This window comes from Neovison vison, chromosome 1, assembly GCF_020171115.1.
Source record: "Neovison vison isolate M4711 chromosome 1, ASM_NN_V1, whole genome shotgun sequence".
Lineage (NCBI taxonomy): Eukaryota > Metazoa > Chordata > Mammalia > Carnivora > Mustelidae > Neogale > Neogale vison.
The window spans coordinates 218,926,711-218,949,594 of record NC_058091.1 but is presented as its reverse complement, the minus strand read 5'-3'; the positions used below and the strand labels follow the sequence as shown (position 1 = coordinate 218,949,594).

The following is a 22,884-nucleotide window of genomic DNA, read 5'->3' as shown; positions in this document are numbered from 1 at the left end:
TTCCTCCTCTCTCTCTCTGTCTGCCTCTCTGCCTACTTGTAATCTCTCTCTGTCAAATAAATAAATAAAATCTTTAAAAAAAAAAAAGGGAGGGGATTTCATCATACAATATAAATACACCAAGGTTACAACAGCTCATCATTAGCTTTTAAATAATAGTATTAATGGGAGCATGTACAAGTAATACATTTAAAAAATTACACCTTCAAGTCAGTTGTTTTTCTTCTATACATTAATTAACCAGAAATTCAAGTACCTACAATATCACATTGTAAACTCAGCATGGTATAACAGCTTCCTTTTAAAAAACTTAAAAATTACAGTGCCTTGAGACAGAGGTTATGCTTCCAACACAGCAAGGTTATTGCTGTGGAGACAATGACACCGGTAATATGTTCTGCTAGGCTCATGGAGCAGAGTGGAAGTTATAAGACTTTTCAATATTAGAAAAAAATCAAGGAATAAAAATTTTAGATCATTTGCCAAAATAGCAATCAGTGTATTTCCTACAGTTTGATTTCTAGGGGATATAGCTCAGGGGTAGAGCATCTGACTGCAGTTTGATTTCTAAGGTCCTAAGGTCAAGAAACTGGATCCAAAAGGTTGCAGGTAGAGAATTTGTGAAGTATGTCCACATTTAAGGGAAGATCAAAGCTCAACTGAAAGAACTGTGGACTGACAAATGTAGGCTGAACAAAAGTTCTTTCTAAAAGTGCTGTTTTGGGGTGCCTGGGTGGCTCAGTTGTTGGGCATCTGCCTTCGGCTCAGGTCATAATCCCAGGGTCTTGATATCGAGCCCCGCTTTGGGCTCCCTGCTTGATGGGAAGCCTCCTTCTCCCTCTCCCACTCCCCTTGCTTCTGTTCCCTCTCTCACTGTCTCTCTCTGTGTCAAATAAATAAGAAAAAAAAAAAATGCTATTTTGAAGATTGTGATTCTGACTTTGGAGGAACTACAGTGATTGGCAGTGAAAGGAAATCACATGTAAAATTCCATAAACAAAATTTTAAAAATTAAAAAATTTCAGGACACCTGAGTGGCTCAGTGGGTTAAAGCCTCTGCCTTCAGCTCAGGTCATGATCTCAGGGTCCTGGGATGAGGCCCACATCAGTCTCTCTGCTCAGCAGGGAGCCTGCTTCCTCCTCTCTTTCTGCCTGCCTCTCTGCCTACTTGTGATCTCTGTCTGTCAAAGAAATAAATAAAAGCTTTAAAAAAAATTAAAAAATTTCTTGATAAATCCCAATACTACATGCCTGCAACAGACTGATATATCACATGATAAGTATGGCGCTTCCGTCCCTAACATCCAGCCTGGATTATCACCTCAGACCTTCCTCTATGCACAAAAAGAACTTAACACTTTTTGTCTTTCTTTTTTCAAGATATTATTCATTGTGTCTCTCCTACAATGCATTTTCTAAAAAAGATTATTTATTTATTTGACAGAGATCACAAGTAGGCAGAGTGGCAGGCAGAGAGAGTGGGGAAGCAGGTTCCCTGCTGAGCAGAGATTCCCAATGTGGGGCTCGATCCCAAGACCCTGAGATCATGACCTGAGCCAAACGCAGAGGCTTATTAACCCACTGAGCCACCCAGATGCCCCTCCTACAATGCATTTTTATTTCAGATTGAAAGAGAAAGATTAGGGGCACCTGGGTGGCTCAGTGTTAAGCCTCTGCCCTCAGCTCAGGTCATGGACTCAGGGTCCTGGGTTCGAGTCCCACATCAGGATCTCTGCTCGGTGGGGAGCCTGCCTCCCCCTCTCCCTCTGCCTGCCTCTCTGCCTACTTGTGATCTTTCTCCCTCTGTGAAATAAATAAATAAATAATCTTTAAAAAAAAAAAAAAAGAGAAAGGCTAATAAGACTGGAAAATAATTTGGAAAGGGCATCATTAAATTAGAAAACATATTATCAACATTATCCAATAACATGAAACAGTTACACTTAGCAGGGACAATACAAGAATACAAGAGTACAAGAATAATGTAAACTTTAAACAAATAATTGTGTGTTTTTTTAACTTTAAGGTGATTTTCAATCCTTGGGATCTACCAAACATAACAAAACACATTTTTAGTCACAAAACAAAGTCACATAATCACAAAATGGTTGTCAGGAAAGATGCTAAGTGATCACTTACCATATAGTAACCAGTATGATAGCCACTCATGTACCAAGAGATTAACATACTTCCCAAAGCATCAGCATCATCAAAAGAATCTGGACATATGGGAGGTGGTGGGGGAATTATCTGGAAAAGGAAAAAGACGTACTTTAAAGTCAATAAACAAAAACTGAAGTCTGGACATCCATTTTACATAAAGAATGCTGGATATTTTTTGTATCTTCCTCTATATTTTATGCCATTTCCTATTTAAAACTTAAAAAAAAAAAAGACATTTTGAGAAAGCCAATGAGTAAAAACAAAAGACCAACAAAATCAAAATAAGTAAGAATCAAAAGATGATACATCATGTAAAAATGTCAGGTATTGTTTTGGCTTTTGAACTATTATTCCATTCCATTAATTATCTATGGGTAAAAGACCAAGTATATTATACTTTTTTTTTTTAAGATTTTATTTATTCAGAGAGAGAAAGAGAGCATGAGCACGTGTGCTGGTGGGTAGGGGCAGAGGGAGAGAAACAATCTCAAGCAGATTCTATGCTGAATGTGGAGCCTGATGTGGGGTTCAGTCCCATGACCCTGAGATCATATGAGCCAAAATCAAGAGTCAGATGCCCCACCGAATGAGCCACCCAGATAGCGCATGTATATATACTTCTATGGTTTTACTCAAAAACCACCCAGAAAGCATATTAAGTAAAGGTCTTGGGTAGAACATCTGCGCTGCCCCACTGGAACACATGCAATTTGCTAAAAAGCGTCTTGTATCTAGCCTACTGCTGATATCCACAAGTCTACCATTAGAAACCCACACAGTCTATGTGAAGTTAACATCCAAGCATATCTGGAAGAGTAAAAGATTAATCCTTACTTACAGTGCAATTAAATCCTTTTAAGTAAGAGACACCTCCCTATAGAATGACATACAATTTCTGACAGGAAGGAATATAAGACTCAGAGTTGGGGCCAATAAGAGGACTGAGTCTGGGTAGCAGAAGGCATTAAAAACAAAAACCTGGGGTTTGGTTCCAATTGTTACCCACTAGAATCTGACCATAGGGATGGTCTAAAATGACATTTCGCAATCACCCATGTGCTGCTAAATCCCTAACTATATATAAAAGCAACGTTTAATCTGATTTCTTTTGCACTTACTGGTGGTCCAGAAGGAAATGGAGGCAGCCAGCATGATAAGAAGTGTGGTGGTGGTGGAGGTGGTGGTGGGCCACTGAATTTTAGACCAGGCTGTAAAGAACATTCCAAAGGAAGATTAATGTACCCATTTACACATGAAAGGAGGAAAATGATTCAGTGCCATAAGAGTCCAAATAACCACCAAGAATAATAATATTATACATATCAAAAAAGATGAAATAGAATTTCATATACCAAATAGTGAAGACTCCTAAATCTAGATATCCCTCATTTCCTTCCTATATAAACATTCAGGAAATCAAATCAAACTAAGAAAGACTCCTAATTACCTAATAAATCAGAGATAATATATTTACCAAGGTATGTAAATCACTAAAGACTATCTCCCCCCCAGTTTTACTAATTGTGTAATCTTTTTACGGATGTCCTTTGAGTTACATATTACTGTACAGCATATATTGTACAAATTAGTAAACCTCACGTGTAATAAGGAAAACCATGCCATGGTTGCAAACAGTAGCCTCGTTGGTACTGTATGCAGCCTGTTGATTGTATGGGTTGCCCTAAGAGACCTTGGAGACAGCCCTTTCCAGTAGATGCTGAGGTCTGACCCTCATGGCTATCTCCAATTTAGGCTGCAGACAGGCATGTGGGGTGCCTTTGCAAAGCCCCAGGTCACAGCAGCCAAGGTCCACACTGGCCAAGTCATCATGTCCATCCCTACCAAGCTGCAGAAAAAGGAGCATGTAGAGGGGGTATAGCTCAGTGGTAGAGCATTTGACTGCAGAAAAAGGAGCATGTGATCGGGGCCCTACGCAGGGCCAAGTTCAAGTTCTCTGGATGCCAGAAGATCCACATCTCCAAGAAGTGGGGCTTTACTAAGTTCAATGCAGATGAATTTGAAGACATGGCAGCTGAAAAGTGGCTTATCTTAGATGGCTGTAGGGTCAAATACATCTCTAACCATTGCCCCTCAGACAAATGGAGGGCTCTGCACTCATGAGAACCTTGGCACCACCCCCTTCTGTTGTATTCATGCCCACCAATGCCCACCAATAAATCCAACTTCCTGTCCAAAAAAAAAAAAAGAAAAAAAGAAAAACCAGCCCCGAGACCAATAAAGTATGATATATAAATTAAGAGGTCTGATCATTCTAGAAATTACAATATAAACCTAGTAAGAAATCTCTCACAGAAAATCTTCAGAAAAAGCTTTAGTAAGACATGATTTTTAATTTATTATTATTGCTGCCTGAATACTATAACCTCCAGTGAAGAAATCACTGCTTTATACAAAACAACTGGGTAGGGACACACGCACATGACACAACTTAAGTAAAAATCTTTTTTTTCCTCCAAAGATTGAACTAATTAATTTATGTGAGAGACAGAATGAGCGGGGGATGGGGGAAGTGGGGCAGGGGGAGAGGCAGACTCTCCCCTGGGCAGGGAACCTGACATGGGGCTCGATCCCAGGACCCTGAGATCATAACCTGGGCTGAAAGCAGACACTTAATCGACTGAGCCACCCAGGTGCCCCAGTAAAAATCTTTTCCAAGTTCGTTACTTATAGCCAAAAGAACCATATAGGAAAATATTGTTTGCATTTTATTCTACAGAACAATCTGGGAGCACTCTAGGATTTAATCTGTATTAGATGTAAATGCTGTGTTTTCCTCCAGTTTTTACACACTTACCCAAGTGACGTGGGGAACTAGAGTATAATACCCAGCTGACCGTAAAACACCGTACCTTCTAACTTAAGTTCACTAAATCATCAGACTAACATGCAATCCTCCATAAATAGTTGGGAAAGTCTTTCAGTATAAAATACTCTGTATTACGTTACTACCTTATTTCCTTTACAAAAAATTTTCAAGGGGCGCTTGGGTGGCTCAGTGGGTTAAAGCCTCTGCCTTTGGTTCAGGTCATGATCTCAGGGTCCTGGGATCGAGCCCCCATCAGGCTCTCTGCTTGGCGGGGAGCCTGCTTCCCCCTCTCTCTCTGGCTGCCTCTCTGCCTACTTGTGATCTCTGTCTGTTAAATAAATAAATAAAATTAAAATAATTTTTTTTTCAAGTGTAGATATGTTAGTATCTACAGAAAATTACAGTTTCACTGAAAAGCTAAAACTCACTTAATGGAGGAGTAGAAAGGTCTTAACTATTTCCTCGGAAAACTTTTCTGAGTAGAAATGTACCTTTCCTGGTCCCAGTCCCGATCCTGGCATGGGGGGTGGTGGAGGGAGAAAAGAGTTCCATGGAGCAGCTTTTGACTTGATGTTATTGGGTTTATTTCCAGGAGACCTGGAGGAGGAGTTCTCACTTTCATCTGTTGAAATTTGACTCTCGTTTTCATTCTTTAGAAAGAAATAACAGATGTGTTTTTGTTATACAGTTATCTTTTTTTTTTTTTTAAGATTTTATTTGTCAGAGAGCGTGATAGAGAGCACAAGCAGGGGGTGCAGCAGACAGAGGGAGAAGCAGGCTCTTGCTGAGCAGGCAGGCTGATGCGGGGCTCAATCCCTGGACCCTGGGATCACGACCTGAGCTGAAGGCAAACGCTTAACCCACTGAGCCACCCAGGCGTCCCTAAAAGTATCATTAAAAAAGAATTAGTGCTTCAGGGTGCCTATGTGGCTCAGTGGGTTAAGCCTCTGCCTTCGGCTCAGGTCGAGATCCTGGAGTCCTGGGATCAAGTCCCGCATTGTGCTCTCTGCTCAGCAGGGAGCCTGCTTCCCCTACCTTCTCCCTGCCTGCCTCTCTGCCTACTTGTGATTTCTCTCTCTGTTTGTCAAATAAATAAAATCTTAAAAAAACAAACAAACAAAAAAAGAATTCGTGATTCAGTAGATCAAACTAACAACCAGTTGTAGTATTTAGTTTCTCATCCCCTCTTGGCTTCCAAGAATTCTACCCACCCCCACCGTATCCTTACCTCCTGAGCATTCTGTTCTACATTATTAGCTACTTCAGAGGCTGGGGAAAGTAGATCAGACATATTTTGCTCCTCCCTATTTCCATATCCGGTATAAACCACAACGCAGGTTTCTCTCTTAAAATCAATTGAAGCAATGGTAGCTGGGTAAACGCAGCCATCTTCTGACCAAATGGCAGAACATTTGTCACCAACTTTCCACTATAAAAGAAACCAAAGATACATACACTCACATACTTCCTTTAAAGAGGATGAACTGCAATCTTGTTTAAGCAGGGTATGGTAGGCTGTGAAGGGGATAGTCTCCAGTTAACTCATCCGGAATGCAGAATCATATAAAAAGGTTTGGGGCCAAAACCACACAAGTATGAATTTCCAATATAATTCTGTTTATATCATCAAGCCACAGATTTGCCATATAAATTTGGCCATTTATATAATCACAGACAAGTTTCTTAATCTCTTTAAGTCTCATTTTCCTCATCTGTTAAGTAATTACAACAAAATCTACCTCATGTATTTGCTGTAAAGAACAGAAAGGGGGAAAGCATGTAAAGTGTCCTGTGCTGTGACCCAGGACACAGGGAGAGCTTATCAAATGTTAGCTGTCTTCCCCCTTGGTAATGATAAAACTAAAGGAACTGATGAGACACCAAAATATTTAGCTTTCGGGTCTACTATTTTAAATAGGAGATCTGATTCCACCCAGAATATTTGGTTCCTGGGTATTAGTTCAAGGGACCATAGAATGTGTGGTCCAAAGTGGGGGGAAAAGAAAGCAGAGCCATCTCTCAGCTTAAGTAGAACATTGCCAGTTCAGATTAGGGTTCTGTAGTACTCCTCTCAAATAGCACTGGGTTCCTCTACAGCACCCCTTATATAAAGTAAACACAATCTCCAATGGATCATTCCCAACCAATTCAGTATACTTTTATTAACATGCATCTTCCTAAACTATAGAAAGTTTAATAGCTATTTTAGAATTTTGTGATTACCGGTCAATGGAAAACACTATACTAATCATTTAAGTTTAAAATATTTTACACTATTCTTAAAAACAGCAACAAATTCTTTGAAGTTAAATCTCAATATTTAAAAATAACCTGCTTCAGGGGTGTTGTAGCATTCTTTTTTTGGCTTTTATTCTTCTTAGCAGGTTTTCTTTTAGGTGTGCCTTTTGGTTTATCTGAAGCTTCAGAAATGTCACCATTCTTTAGAGCGTGCTATGAAAACAAGAATACATATGTTCATGTTACAGGGTAAAACATCAAAGAAGTGCAACAAAAGAACTCAGTCACCATAAGCTGGTCTGAAGGTCCCATCAACTCAGATAGCTTCTATTTCCTCTTTCCGTCATCCCACACAATACAAAAACTATTCTTGAAGGCATCATACAGTTATCAGCTCTAAGGACCCTTTTATTTATTTTATTTATTTTTTAAAGATTTATTTATCTCTCAGAGAAAGAGAGATAGGGAGTGAGCGCACAAGCAGGGGGGAGTGGCAGGCAGAGGGAGAAGCAGGCTCCCTGCTGAGCCAGGAGCCCAATGTGGGACTCGATCCCAGGACCCAAGGATCATGATCTGGAGCTGAAGGCAGGCCCTTAACCAACTAAGCCACACAAGCATCCCTCTAAGGACCCCTTTAATTAAGTCCTCACTCTCATCCTTTCAGTAGCATTATATTCTGCTAATCATTTGTCTTGAAATTCATGATATTTTGGATATAGCAATGCAGAGGACTCCAATACTTTATTACCTCTCTGATCAAGTCTTAAACTTGGGCATTCCCGAAAAGAATGGTCCACCCTTCTTTAACTACTTAGGATCATCTATTCCTATTAATTCCATTATAACCTCTATGTGAGCAGACTTTTAAAGCTATTATTCAGGTGACATTTCTCCTTCATTCAATCCAACATTTCCAATTACCGATTTCTTATCTTCACATTTACTTCGCACTCAACACAATTAAAAGTAAACTATCGGGGCGCCTGGGTGGCTCAGTCGGTTAAGTATCTGACTCTTGGTTTCTTTTTCTTTCTTTCTTTCTTTTTTTTTTTAAAGATTTTATTTATTTATTGGACACAGAAAGAGATCACAAGTAGGCAGAGAGGCAGGCGGAGAGAGGAGGAGGCTCCCTGCTGAGCAGAGAGCCTGATGCGGAGCTCGATTCCAGGACCCTGAGATCATGACCTGAGCAGAAGGCAAAGGCTTTAATCCACTGAGCCACCCAGACGCCCCTGACTCTTGGTTTCAAATCAGGTCATGATCTCAGGGTTGTGAGACTGAATCCCACTCTGGACTCTGTTTGGGATTCTCTCTCTCCCTCTCCCTCTGCCCCACCTCCTCCTCATACTCTCTAAAATAAAAATCTTTAAAAATAAATAAACGTACACTATTTTTTCCTCTACTCAAACTACTTCCCTCTGCAATATCGTTAATTCCATCCAATACTGAGCCCTACTTTAACCTGCATTTTACAGAACCCCGCATTATATGCTTCTATTCTAAGAGTATACTGTAAAGCATTACTGACAAATCTGAATTCAGCTTCAAGGATGACATACAGGTTTGATCTTTTTTTTTTTTTTAATTTATTTATTTGACAGACATAGATCAGAGAGCGAGGAGGAAGGAGGCTCCCTGCTGAGCACAGAGCCCGATGCGGGACTCGATCCCAGGACCCTGGGATCATGACCTGAGTCGAAGGCAGAGGCTTAACCCACTGAGCCATCCAGGCGCTCCCAGGTTTGATCTTTACCTCATGCTACAGGAGTGACTGAGGGAAAGAAGTGGACTTTGTACCTGGTGCTCTGAGGATATGCGCTTTGTCTGGACTACTGAAGGCCCATGCGTGGTGCTCAAAAAAACCAAATACCCCACATGGTAGGGAAAGTGATAATGGCAGATAACTGTGTAAATATCTTGCTTGGGCTACAAAAAGAGACTACAGCCCCTAAAAGAATAGTATATTCCTACCAGCAGGAACACTTGACTTGATAATCAACTCACAGGATCTGGGGAAGATTAATTTAATGTAAGCACAGCACTTAGAACGGTGCTTAAAATGCTGTACACATTCTACAAGTACTAATTATAGCACTACTGATACTTATCATTATTATTTCAGTGAAGGCTTGTTAAATGGACATTATAATTCAGGCTGCCCTTCCACTAATTTGAATTAGAGGACTTCTATTGTTTGATACAATGCAAACAACACATTAAAAGTAATTAGTGTTTAAAATTCTACTCCTGTTGCCTTTGCTAAAGGGATGACTTATGGAGAACCTGCCTACTTTTAAAAGAAGATTATCAGGTAAGTTAATTAAGCAATGGTATCTACTGGTCTTCAAAATTAGAACTGAGTGATAGGTACATTAACACCTTAAGTATGTTATAGCCAAAATTTTTTTTTAAAGATTTTATTTATTGGGACGCCTGGGTGGCTCAGTTGGTTAAGCAGCTGCCTTCGGCTCAGGTCATGATCCCAGCGTCCTGGGATCGAGTCCCACATCGGGCTCCTTGCTCAGCAGGGAGCCTGCTTCTCCCTCTGCCTCTGCCTGCCATTCTGTCTGCCTGTGCTCGCTCTCTCCCCCTCTCTCTCTCTCTGATAAATTTAAAAAAAAAAAAAAATCAAAAAGCTTAAAAAAAAAAAAAAAGATTTTATTTATTTATTTGACAGAGAGAGATCACAAGTAGACAGAGGCAGGCAGAGAGAGAAAGGGAAGCAGGCTCCCCGCTGAGCAGAGAGTCTGATGCGGGGCTTGATCCCACGAACCTGGGATCATGACCCGAGCCGAAGGCAGAGGCTTTAACCCACTGAGCCACCCAGATGCCCGTTATAGCCAATTTTTTTTAACCAAATGATTAACATGAGGAAATAAGGAAATGAGTTAGTAAACATTTCATACCTTAAACGAAGCCACAGCTTTATCGTAAGCTTTTATCAATGCTGTATCATCCCAAATGTCAGAATCATCACTCTGGGAAGGGTAAAGAACAAAAACGTTTATATGGATTTCATCAAAATGAATGTTAGATAGTATCAAGGGCCATCTTACTCCAGACATAATGAAATTACACTAAAAATAGGTCTTTAAAATCCTAAATAAAACTGAAGAAAGCCTACCTACTTAGAGAGTATGTGACATTACCCCCAAAGCTAGACCTATGTAAATGCTCTAAGAGGTATGCTGAAAAGTGAATGCTCCACAATTTAATGAGTAAGTATGTTTAAGGGTAACCTGTGTTTCAATCCTTTCTATGAGCCCATAAATGGTTTAGCTTGGCAATGTGGGAAAATACTTGGCCATTACCTTGAGTTTATACAGACTACAGTAATGCTAGCCTGACCGTAGAATCTGAGGTCTAAAAAATATTCTTTCCCCCTTGACTTACAGTATGCCTAGATTATTAAAAAAAAATTCTCGTGGCACCTGGGTGGCTGAGTTGGTTAAGTGACTGACTTCAGCTCAGGTCATGATCCTGAAATCCTGGGATGGAGTCCCACATTGGGCTCCCTGCTTGGTGGGGAGTCTGCTTCTCCCTCTGACCCTCCCCCTTCCCATGCTCTCCCTTTCTTTCTCATTCTCTCTCTCAAAAAAATAAATAAAATCTTTATTAAAAAAATTCTCAAAATGTTTAAGGTTATAAACTATTAATAGTGACTAATCAACTTTCATTTTATTTTATTTATTTTTAAAGATTTTTATTTATTTATTTGACAGAACGGGACAGGGGAAAAGAGAACACAAGCAGCGGGGAGGTAGGCAGAGAGAAAGGGAGAAGCAGGCTCTCCACTGAGCAGGGAGCCTGATGTGGGAGGACTGAGTCACCCACGCGCCCTTGGAGAGGGCATTCTTTTTTATTTATTTATTGGACAGAGAGAGACACAGCTTGAGAGGGAATACAAGCAGGGGGAGCAGCAGAGGGAGAGGAAAAAGCAGGCTTCCCCCTGAGCAGGGGCTTGATCCGATGTGTGGGGCTTGACCCCAGGACTGGGACCATGACCTGAGCTGAAGGCAGATGCTTAATGACTGGGTCACCCACGTGCCCCAGAGAGGGTGTTCTTTTTCTTTTCTTTCCTTTTTTTTTAAAAGATTTTATTTATTTACTTGACAGAGAGGGAGAGAGAGAGATCACAAGTAGGCAGAGAGGAAGGAAGCAGGCTCCCTGCTGAGCAGAGAGTCTGACCTGGGGCTTGATCCCAGGACCCTGAGATCATGACCTGAGGTGAGGGCAGAGGCTTAACCCACTGAGCCACCCAGGTGCCCCCAGAGGTTGTTTGCTTTTGGCTCAGGTCATGATCCTAGGTTGTGGAACTGACCTCTAGATTGGGCTCCCTGCTCAGTGGGAAGTCTGCTTCTCCCTCTCCCACTTCCTCTGCTTGTGTTGTGTCTCTGGCTGTGTCTCCCTCTGTCCAATAAATAAATAAAATCTTAAAAAAAAAAAAAGTAAAAACACAAAGCAACTCAAAATCCTCACATGGCAATGGTTATTGTCAGACAAGGGAAACAGGACATTTCAAAATGAAAACTAAAGATACCTCAGGTTTTATACAAAGCTATTACAACAAAAAATATTTTAGCTGATAAAACTTCCCAAATAACAATCCCAAAAAGAAGAAAACACAACACCCAACTGAAATTAAATATTCTTAAACTAGCATCCACAAACCGACTTGAATCAAGTATGTAAAAAACTTAGATGGGGGTATCTGGGTGGCTCAATGGGTTGAGCCTCTGCCTTCGGCTCAGGTCACGATCTCGAGGTTCTGGGATCGAGCCCAGCATTGGCTCTCTGCTCGGTGGGGAGTCTGCTCCCCCACTCCCCGCCTCTGCCTGCTGCTCTGCCTACTTGTGATCTCTCTCTGTCAAATAAATAAAATATTAAAAAAAAAAAAACTTAGATGACAAAATGGCAAAAGGGCAAGATTTGAATCAAGAGTTAAAATCAAGGGGCGCCTGGGTGGCTCAGTGGGTTAAGCCGCTGCCTTCGGCTCAGGTCATGATCTCAGAGTCCTGGGATCGAGCCCCACATCAGGCTCTCTGCTCAGCAGGGAGCCTGCTTCCTCCTCTCTGCCTGCCTCTCTGCCTGCTTGTCATCTCTCTGTCAAATAAATAAAGAAAAATCTTAAAAAAAAAAAAAGAGTTAAAATCAAGAAAGAAATGGAAGAAACAGTAATGTTGGCTACAAAGTAACGAAAGAACACATTTGACTGAAGACTTAAGTGGTTCCAAGGAAAAGCTGAGAGAAAGAAAGAAAAACAAGTGAAATGATAAATATGAGCGACTAGCAAAGAATATTTAACATATGTATAAATGGGGTCCGAAGAATAAAGCCTAAAAACACAAAAACAAACAAAAAACTCTAAAAAAACCTTACAGCCTATAAACAAAAAGATCAAGTCCTTTACAAGATAAAGAAAATCAGTATTAGTATTACCCTGATATGGGACAGTATTAGCCTGTCCCATAGAAATTTATGAGAAAAATGGGGTGCCTGGGTGGCTCAGTGGGTTAAGCCTCTGCCTTTAGCTCAGGTCATGATCTCAGGGTCCTGCGATCGAGCCCCACATTCAGGATGCCAGCTCAGCAGGGAGCCTGCTTCCCTCTGGCTCTCTCCTGCCTCTCTGCCTGCTTGTGATCTCTGTCAAATAAATAAATAAATAATCTAAAAAAAAATTTATGGAGAAAGTATAAGTCAAGGATCTTGTGATACACCCTACCTATCCTTCAAGTACCAAGACTAATTTACAATGTGGAAGAACACAACTAGTCTTTGCAGAGGAATCTACTGAAAATAAGCTTCATCCAACTAAGATATGAACAAGGAAATCTTGGGTTAAAAAAATAAATAAATAAACCCAATGCTGTTAGCATCAAATATATATAATTGCAGTTTTAAGAGTATTTGTGACCCCTGAACAACAGGTGGGGAGGGATCAGGGGTGCCAACTCCTCTCTACCCCCTCTACTGCCCCCCCCAGCAAAAATCTGTGTATAACTTTTTTTTTTTTTTTTTTTTTAAGCAGACTCCATACCTAACATGGGCTTGAAGTTACGACCCAAAATCAGGAGTCACATGCTCTACTGACTGAGCCAACCAAGCACCCCTGTGTATAACCTGACCTGCCAAAACCTTAACCTCTAATAGCCTACTGCTGACCAGAAAGAAGCCTTACAGGTAACATGAACAGCCCATTAACACACATTTTAAAAGTATTAAAAAATTTTAAAAGATTTTATTTATGTATTTGACAGACAGAGATCACGAGTAGGCAGAGAGGCAGGCAGAGAGAGAGGAGGAAGCAGACTCTCTGCTGAGCAGAGGGCCTGACACGAGGCTCAATCCCAGTACCCTGAGATCATGACCTGAGCTGAAGGCAGAGGCTTTAACCCACTGAGCCACCCAGGCGCCCCTATATACTGTATTCTTACATTGAAGTAAACTAAATATTAAAATTCTAAAGAAAATACATTTATATTACTGTACTGTATTTATGGCAAAAAATTCACATACCGGTGGACCTGCGCAGCTCAAACCAATGCTGTTCAAGGGTCAACATCTATTAAATTGAGAAGCTGATTCTAAAACTCAAATGGAAATACGAAGGCCCTAGAATAGCCAAAACAACTTTTTTTTCTTTTTAAAAGATTTTATTTATCAGAGAGAGAGAGAGAAGCAGTCTCCCTACTGAACAGGGAGCCCATGGGGCTCGATCTCAAGACCCTGAGATCATGACTTGAGTGGAAGGCAGACGCTCAATCCACTAGGGGCACCCAGGTGCCCCTAGCCAAAACAATTTTGAAAAAGCAAAGCAAAGCTGGAGAATTCAAGATGTACTGTGAAGTTACAGTTATCAAAAAGTGCGTTATTAGCACAAGATAAATAGACTAATGTAATAAAGCTGAGTCATAAACAGTCCCACACATAAATGACTGATTTGAAACAAAGGTACAGATGCAATTTAGTAGAGAAAGCATAGTAGTGTCAACAAACGGTGCTGAAAACAATTGGAAACTCTTACCCAGAGAAAAGAATTTGCATTCATATCTTGAGCCACACTCAAAAATTAATTCATAATGGATCACAGAAATGTAAAACAAAACTGTAAGACTTAAGAGAAAAAACCTTGTGACCTTAGTTTGCTTACACAAAAAGAACACTGGGGAAAAAAAAAACCTGAAAAATTAGATTTCAGCAAAATGAAGAATTCCTATTCCTAAAAAAGACAATGTTAAGATACTGAAAAAGCAAGCCACAAACTGGGAGAAAATATCTGTGAATTATCTACCCAGTAAAGATTTTGTATCTAGCATATTTAGAGAACTTGCAAATATCAACAAAATCCAATTTAAAAACAGACAGAACTGCCTGAGTGGCTTAGGTGGTTAAAGATCTGACTCTGGCTCAGGTCATGATCTAGGATTCTGAGATGGAGCACCATGCTGGCTGGGCTCCATTCCCAACGGGGAGTGCTCTTCTCCCTCATCCTCTTCTCCCCCCTTTCTCTGCTTGTGTTCTCCCATATAAATAAATAAGTAAATAGATAACAAAAGACAAACGATCTCAGCACTTTGTCAAAGAAGATAGTAAATGCGTAGCAAATAAGCACATAAAATGACGATCAATATCATCAGTCATTAAGGAAATCCTAACTAAAATCATGAGCTAGGTAGGGGTGCCTGGCTCATGGAGTTGTGAGTTTTTGAGTCCCATGCCGGGTGCAGAGATTACTTAAAAAACAAACAAACAAACAAACAAACACAAACTTGAGAACAATAAATAAAATCTTGAGATGGCACTACATTAGAATGTCTTAAGTTAGTAAGAATTACCAATCCAAACATTAAAAAGGATGTGCAAAATATGGAAATGTCACACATTACTAGTCAATATGTGACATGGTACAATCACTCTGAAAGCAGAGCTTCACACCCTCCCTTTTTTAAAAAAAATATTTTATTTATTTATTTGACAGAGAGAGATCACAAGTAGACAAGAGAGGCAGGCAGAGAGAGAGAGAGAGAGAGAGAGAGAGAGAGAGACGGAAGCAGGCTCCCCGCTGAGCAGAGAGCCCGATGCGGGACCCAGGACCCTGAGATCATGACCTGAGCCGAAGGCAGAGGCTTAACCCACTGACCCACCCAGGTGCCCCCACACCCTCCCTTTTTTAAAAGGCCATACTGAATTTATCCAATGAGTAGCATCCCATTTAACAAAGAGTAGGGTGCTCCCAAGGCAGCTTCCCCCCACCTTTTTTTTAAAGTGGGCAACACATCATCATGGGGGTTTGAATTCATGACCCTGAGATCCAGAGTCACATGTTCTAATGACCAGGCCAGCCAGGTACCCCCCACCCCAAGGCAGCTTATTAAAAAGTTAAAATACAACTACTCCATGAGTACATTTCCAAGAGAAATGAAAGGTTAGGTACATACAAAGTCTTCTCCATTAATACAGCAGCTCTATTAGTAACAGTCCCCAAATGAAAACAATCCAAATGTCCATGAACAAGTGAATGGATTAAACAAATCATAGTATATTAATGCAGTGAGGCACTATAGCAGTAAAAAGGAATGAACAATTAGTATGTACAACAAAATGTATGAAACTCAAAATAACTATTATGAATAAAGGAAGCTAACCTAGATTTCATGTTTATAAAATTCTAGAAAATGCATACTAACCTGTGGTAACAGAAAATGTGATCCAGCAGTTATTGGGGGACTAGGAGAAGAGGAGGAGTGAGAGGGAAGGACTATAAAGGGGTATAAGGAAATCCAAACCAGCCCACACACTGAGATCACAAAGAAAAGAAATGGCTGTTGGGGTACCTGGTTGACTCAGTCAGTGCCTGACTTTTTTTTTTAAAGATTTTCTTTTAAAGATTTTATTTATTTATTTGACAGAGAGGGACACAGAGAGAGAGGAAACACAGGCAGGAGTGGGAGAGAGAGAAGTAGGCTTCCCACTGAGCAGGGAGCCCAATGCAGGGCTCCATCCCAGGACCCTGGGATCATGACCTGAGCCGAAGGCAGACACTTAATGACTGTGCCACGCAGGCATCCTTCCCTCCTTTTTAAAAAGATTTATCCATTTATTTGAGTGAGAGAGACTAAAGGAGAGTATGTGTGCACATAAGAGTGGGGTGAGGAGCAGAGGAAGAGGGAGAGTAGCAGACTCAGTGCTGAGCAAGCAGCCTGACCCCGAAATCAAGCTCCAAGCCAAAATCAACAGCTGGATGCCCAACCGACTGAGCCACCCGAGCATCTGACTTTTAGTTACAGCTCTGTTCATCATCTCGGGGTTGTGGGATAGAGCCACATGTCGGGCTCTGCACTAAGCAACTAAACCAACAGAACCACCCTAGCATCCCACCGTTATTACTGTTTCAAGCTACTATGTTTTGGGTGATTTGTTACACAATAGCCACCAGAACAGGACATGAGCACTGTCTTTATGTATCTGTTTCTCGGTTACCAGTAGTAGTAGCCTAGGTTTCCCAAGGTACTCCTCAATTCTGCCATCTTCTATAATTCTCAATTGCTGACACTTCTGTTGTGATCTCTTGAGTAATCAGCAAATCATGCTCCCAGTGTCTTTAACGTCTTCTATGAATATTCCCTTTATCTTCTTGTTTTAAAATCTAGCTTTGGCGTGCCTGGATGGCTCAGTCATTAAGCGTCTGCCTTCGGCTCAGGTCATGATCCAGGGTCTGAGGATCAAGCTCTACATTGGGCTCCCTGCTCAGTGGGAAGCCTGCTTCTCCCTCTCCTACTCCCCCGCTTGTGTTCCCTTTCTTGCTGTGCCTCTCTCTGTCAAATAAATAAATAAAATCTTAAAAAAAAAAGAAAAACTAGCTTTCCCCAAAGATGCTTCTTTCCTTACAGACATTCAAATGAAGTATTTTCCCCTCCATATTCCTCAAATTATTGTACCACAGATGGGAAAGCAATCTTCCTTCCCCTCACACCCACTTCCAGATTTTTCTTCCTCCCTTCCTTCCTGAAAACTGTTTTAAAAATCCTGTTACCAGACTCCACTGTCTACTATTCCTCTTTATATGACCATCTGCAGCCATCTGAGCCACCTTTCCTCATTTTGAGATTTAAATCTCAGTACTCTTTGCAATTTACCCCTGTCATTCCTAATCATTTAAAAACCCATGTAGATGATCCTTCCAATATCCTATCATTGCAGGTCATTAAATAAACTCCTTCCTACCAACGATCTTGTACACCACCCAATAACAGCCACTAACTGATATGGTTCTTACTTATAATAATAACTACAAGCTTTCCATGAACTTGGTTTAAAGAATCCTACTCTTCCTGGGCAGCAGAGATAAGTATTTATTTCTTGGAAGAAGACACAGAGGGGCAAAACACACATGAAAAGATGCTTAACATCTCTCATCATCAGGCAAATCCAAACCAAAACCCCAAGGAGATATCAACTCACACCTGTTATAATGGCTAAAATCAAGAACACAAGAAACAAGTGTGCGTAAGGATGGGCAGAAAAAGGTATCCTCCTGTACTGTTGGTGACAATCCAAACTGGACCAGCCACCATGGAAAACTGTATGACGATTACACAAAAAATTAATAACAGAACTACTCACCCCCTGTGATCCAGTAACCACACTGAATATTTACCCACAGAATACAAAAACACTAACTTGAAAGGATATATGCCCCCTTATGTTTATTTTAACAATCATTTCATTTCATCATAGGTATATTCTTTAATCCCCATACCCCCACGTACCTCTTCTAACCATCAGTTTGTTCTCTCTAGTTAAGAGCCTTTCTTGGTTTGTGTTTTTCCTTTGTTTTCTCTTTCTTTCTTTCTTCCTTTTTTTTTTTTTTTTTTTTAAAACGTGCTCCAAGCCTAGTATGGAGCCCAGTGTGGGGCTTGGACTCACCTGAGATAGAGACCTGAGCTGAGATCAAGAGTCAGACGATTTACCAACCAAGCCACCCAGGCACCTGTTTGGTTTCTTAAATTCCACATAAGGGTCAAATCAGAGGCGTCTGCCTTTGGCTCGTGTCATGATCCCAGGGTCCTGGAATCAAGGCCTGCATCAGGCTTCCTGCTCAGTGGGAAGCCAGCTTCTCCCTCTCCTCCTGCCTATGTTCCCTCTCTCGCTGTCTCTCTGTCAAATAAATAAATAAAATCTTAAAAAAAAAAATCAAATCATATGCTATTTCTTTTCCTATTTCACTTAACATTATACTCTCTAGCTCTATGCATGTTGTTGTAAATGGCAAGACTTCATTCCTTTTTATAACTATGTAATACTCCATTATATATACATACTGCATCTTCTTTAGCCATTCACAGATCAATGAACATTTGGACTGCTTCCAATTTGGCTAGTATAAATAATGCTGCTATAAACATAGGGGTGCATATATCCCTTTGACTTAGAGTTTTTGTCTTTTTTGGGGTAAATACCCTGTAGTGCAATTCCTACATCTTAAGGTAGTTTTATTTTTAATTTTTTGAGGAACCTTTATACTGTGTTCCACAGATGGACCAATTTGTATTCCCACTGACAGTGCAAAAGGGTTCCCTTTTCTGCACAGCCTCACACACGCTTTGGTTTTTTTTTTTTTTTTTTTTTTAATTTTAGCCATTATGACAGGTGAGATGGTATCTTTTCTTTTTTAAAGTAAACTTTATGCACAACATGGGGGTCAACTCATGACTCCAAGATCCAGAGTCACTTACTCTACCCACTGAGCCAGCCAGGCACCCCTCACTGTGGTTTTGATTTGCATTTCCTTTGTGATGAGTGATGCTGTGCTTCTTTTCATATGTGTGTTGGCATCTGTCTTCTTCTTTGGAAATGTCTGTTCATGTCTTCTGCCCATTCTTTCCTTAATTTTTAGTTAACTTTTTAAAGTAAGCTCTACATCCACCAATGGATGGGCTTGAACTTGCAACAGTGAGTTAAAGAGTCATATGTTCTACTGACTCACACAGCCTGGCGCCCCTCTTCTGCCCATTTTTAAATTGGATTGTTTACTGGGTACTGAGTTCTATCAGTTCTTCACATATTTTGGATACTAATCCTTTATTGGATATGTCATTTGCAAATACCCTCTCCCACTCATTGGTTGCCTTTTAGTTTTGAAGATTGTTTCCTTTGCTGTACTGGAACTTTTTTCCGGATGTAGTTCCAATAACTTTTGCTTTTATTTTGCCTGTCTCAGGAGACCTATCTAAAAAAATGGTGCTATGACCAATGTCAGAGAGATTACTGCCTGTGCTCTCTTTAAGGATTTGTATGGTTTCAGATCTCACATTAGGTGTCTAATCCATTTTGAGTTTATTTTTGTGTATGGAGAAAGAAAGTGGTCCAGTTTTTCTACAACATTTGTAGAAGAGTTGTTTTTTTTTTTTCATTGTACATTCATTCCTCCTTGGTGAAAGATTAATTGATCATATAATTGTGCACTTATTTTGGGGTTTTCTGTTCTATTCTACTGAGCTATGTATTTTTATGCCAGTACCATACTATTTTAATTACTACCAATCTGTTATGTATCTTGAAATCTGGAATTTTGATACCTTCAGTTTCACTTTTCTATTTCAAGATTACTTTGGCTCTTCAAGGTCTTCTGTAGTACCATACAAATTTTAGGATTGTTCGTTCTAGCTCTGTGAAAAATACTGTTAGTATTTTGACAGGGATGGCATTAAATCTATAGATTGCTTTCAGCACTATAGACATTTTAACAGTATTTGTTCTTCTAACCCATGAGCATTGAATAAATGCCTTTCTGCCTCTTTACATTGCCCTGAAGTTTTTTCCATTGGTATTTCACCTCTATGTTTACTGCAGCATTATTTAGTCAAATAATGGAGGCAGCCCAAGTGTCCATCGATAGTTGGATAAAGATGATGTGGTATATATAAACAATGGAGTATTACTGGCTATAAAAATGAAGTCTTGCCATTTGCAACAACACAGACAGACCTAGAGAGTATAATGCTAAGTGAAATACAGCAGTCAGAAAAAGACAAATACCGTATGATCTCACTCTTAAATATGTGGAATTTAAGAAACAAAACAACGGCCGAGGAGGCACCGGGCTGGCTCAACTGATGGAGGATGCAATTCTTGATCTCAGGGTAGTCAGTTCAAGCCCCATGTTGGGTGTGGAGCCTACTTAAAAAACAAAGCAACAATAAGAACAAAAAAACACAAACAAAGCGGGGGGCGAGGGGGGGTGAAGGAGACAAACTAAGAAACAGACTCTTAACTATTGAGAACAAATTGATGGTTACCAGAGGAGAGGTGGCTGGGGAGATGGGTGAAATCGGTGAAGGGGATTAAGAGTAAACTTACCATGATAAGCCCTGAGTAATGTAGAGAAGTACTGAGCCACTGTAGTATACACATGAAATATTACACTGTACGTTACTAATATTACACTGTACGTTGAGTATACTGGAATTAAAAAAAAAAAAGAATCCTACTTTCCACAACTATCACTTTCTAGCCTCTGCAACTTACTCCTTCTAGTAGGTGGTTGATGGCAATCATTCCACCTCATGGGGACAAAACACTGATCCTCCAACTTTTTAAACTCCTACTCTAAGAACCCTCACTCCATTTCTTAGCCAGCTTAAATTCCAAGGCCAATTATCAAGACATTTCCATTGTACCTCCCCATCTCCCTTCCTTACATTCTCTTGGTAAAGATACAGCCCCCTAGCTGTAGCTTTATTTAGGATAGAGAAAGAGAGTGAGAGTACAAATGAGGGAAGGGGCAGAAGGAGGAGGCGCTCCTCTGATGGGGAGCTCGATGTGGGCCTTCTAACAGGATCCTGGGATCATGACCTGAGCCGAAGGCAAACACTTAACCAACTGAGCCATCAGGTGCTCCAAACTACAGCCCTTTTAATTTCAACTCTTAATTCACTCTGTGCCTGCCCTCACACACCTGAATTGAACTTAGCTGGAGAAAAACACAATTATGCTGCCTAGTCCCCTTTAATACTCATGACCACAAATCTCAAGTAGACCATCAACGTGGCCTAGCAACACTTCCACTACATTTCCCTAGTCCAACACTCATTCTCTATCCCTAGTTTCTACTCTCTCTGCTCAAATCTCCAACATTTTGTCTCTTCTCACTTCTAGCTGATGATTTCACTTCTTTTACTGAACACAGCCACAATCAAAAGAGAACTTTGACGAATCTGTCCAACCACAAAGGTCTCTATGCACATAATTATCACAATATTAACTGTCAATGTTTCTAACAAAGGCCAAATCCATCCTCTCTTAGCTATTCTAGAACAGTGCTTCGACATTTCTGTCTCTTGTGTCACCAAGTTTTCCATCCTTACTGGATCTTTCCCACCAGCCCACAAAATGTTGAAACAGGTCTCCCTCACCTTACAAACAAAAAACAAAATTGAGAATCCTGTTTATTTCAGTGCTCCCTCCATCTACTGGCCAATTTCTCTACCTTCTATTTACAACGTGAAATATTTATTTACAAATTTTCCCTTTGATTTTCTTCTCTCCCGCTCCAAACTCACTCCAATCAGATTTTACCCAAGGTTGATCTTCCCCCTTACAAACCTTCTCTACCTACAGTCTTCCTAAGCACACCTGAGTAAAAAGCAATTTCAGTTCGGGACAATCTTGAAATTACCTTTGACTTACCTTTCTCAAATCTCCATTATCGATTCCATGTGCAAAACCCACAGTACCTCTTGATTTCAAACTACACCTGGAATCCAAGTACTTTATTTTCCACTGCTAACACCTGGGTCTAAAACGAGATCCTTTCAACGGACTCCTAACTGGTTCGCCTGCTTCACCCCTGTCGGAAGTGCCTTCCGATCACTTCCCAATCAGAAAGAATGAACAAATGAAGGTACGATCAAGGTGAGGTAGGGAAACGTCTCTCAGCTATCAGGGAGCCCAAGCCGCAAGAGGAAGGAGCTCGTGGCTAAAAGATCCCAAACGTGTGAAGACGTAGAAACCTGGAATCCGGTCCCGCAATCATCGAACCCGCTAGGTCCCGTCCAGCCGCGGGGGCCGGGAGGAGGGTGCTGGGAGCCCACTCGGGGCGCTCGTCGGGAGGCGGTGCCCTGCAAGACCTCACCTGGCCTGTGCCGCGCCGGAACAACACGGAGTCCTCCTGCTCCGGGACGCCACCACCTCCTCCCATCGCCATGGCGAGCTTACTGCCGGGTGCACGGCGTGGGTAGCGTCTCTCTGGAAGTGACAACTTCCGCCGCCGGGGACCTCTGGGAGCGGAAGAGTACGGTGTCCTGGAGAGCGGCCACGAGGCCTGGAGAACTCCGCGTGGTCCGTAGGAGTGGTCGCAATCTTCGTGATTGGTCGTATTGCTCGGTCTTTTCCGCCTGCTTTCAATTCTTTGATTTCACTGTTTGGTATGTTCGTAGAGTGATTCTACCAGGGTGTTTTTGGGTTTTTTTGTTTTTTGTTTTTTTTTAAAGATTTTATTTATTTATTTGACAGAGATCACAAGCAGGCAGACAGGCAGGCAGAGAGAGGGAGAGGAGGAAGCAGGCTCCCTGCAGAACAGAGAGCCCGATGCGGGACTCGATCCGAGGACCCTGAGATCATGACCTGAGCCGAAGGCAGCGGCTTAATCCACTGAG

At 41.0% G+C, this 22,884-nt stretch overlaps 1 protein-coding gene and 1 non-coding gene across 3 annotated transcripts in view; one reads left to right on the top strand and one right to left on the bottom strand.

Moving 5' to 3' along the window:
* LOC122918750 (survival motor neuron protein) overlaps positions 1-22,627 on the bottom strand; it is a 31,880-nt gene extending 9,253 nt beyond the window's left edge. Inside the window, exons 1-7 of one of the 2 annotated variants that reach the window (XM_044267541.1) lie at positions 22,362-22,480; positions 10,135-10,206; positions 7,322-7,441; positions 6,219-6,419; positions 5,482-5,640; positions 3,282-3,371; positions 2,140-2,250 (exon numbers count right to left, since the gene is read on the bottom strand). In XM_044267541.1, the coding sequence (XP_044123476.1) occupies positions 2,140-2,250; positions 3,282-3,371; positions 5,482-5,640; positions 6,219-6,419; positions 7,322-7,441; positions 10,135-10,206; positions 22,362-22,433 (825 nt within the window). In that variant the 5' untranslated portion in view covers positions 22,434-22,480. Of the gene's footprint in view, positions 1-2,139; positions 2,251-3,281; positions 3,372-5,481; positions 5,641-6,218; positions 6,420-7,321; positions 7,442-10,134; positions 10,207-22,361 lie in introns of both variants that reach the window. The other variant, XM_044267550.1, reaches the window with a different exon arrangement.
* Positions 3,731-3,866, top strand: LOC122898289. Its single transcript, XR_006382959.1, has one exon. It is a non-coding gene; the product is annotated as a small nucleolar RNA SNORA70 (small nucleolar RNA).
* Positions 22,628-22,884: the final 257 nt, after the last annotated feature.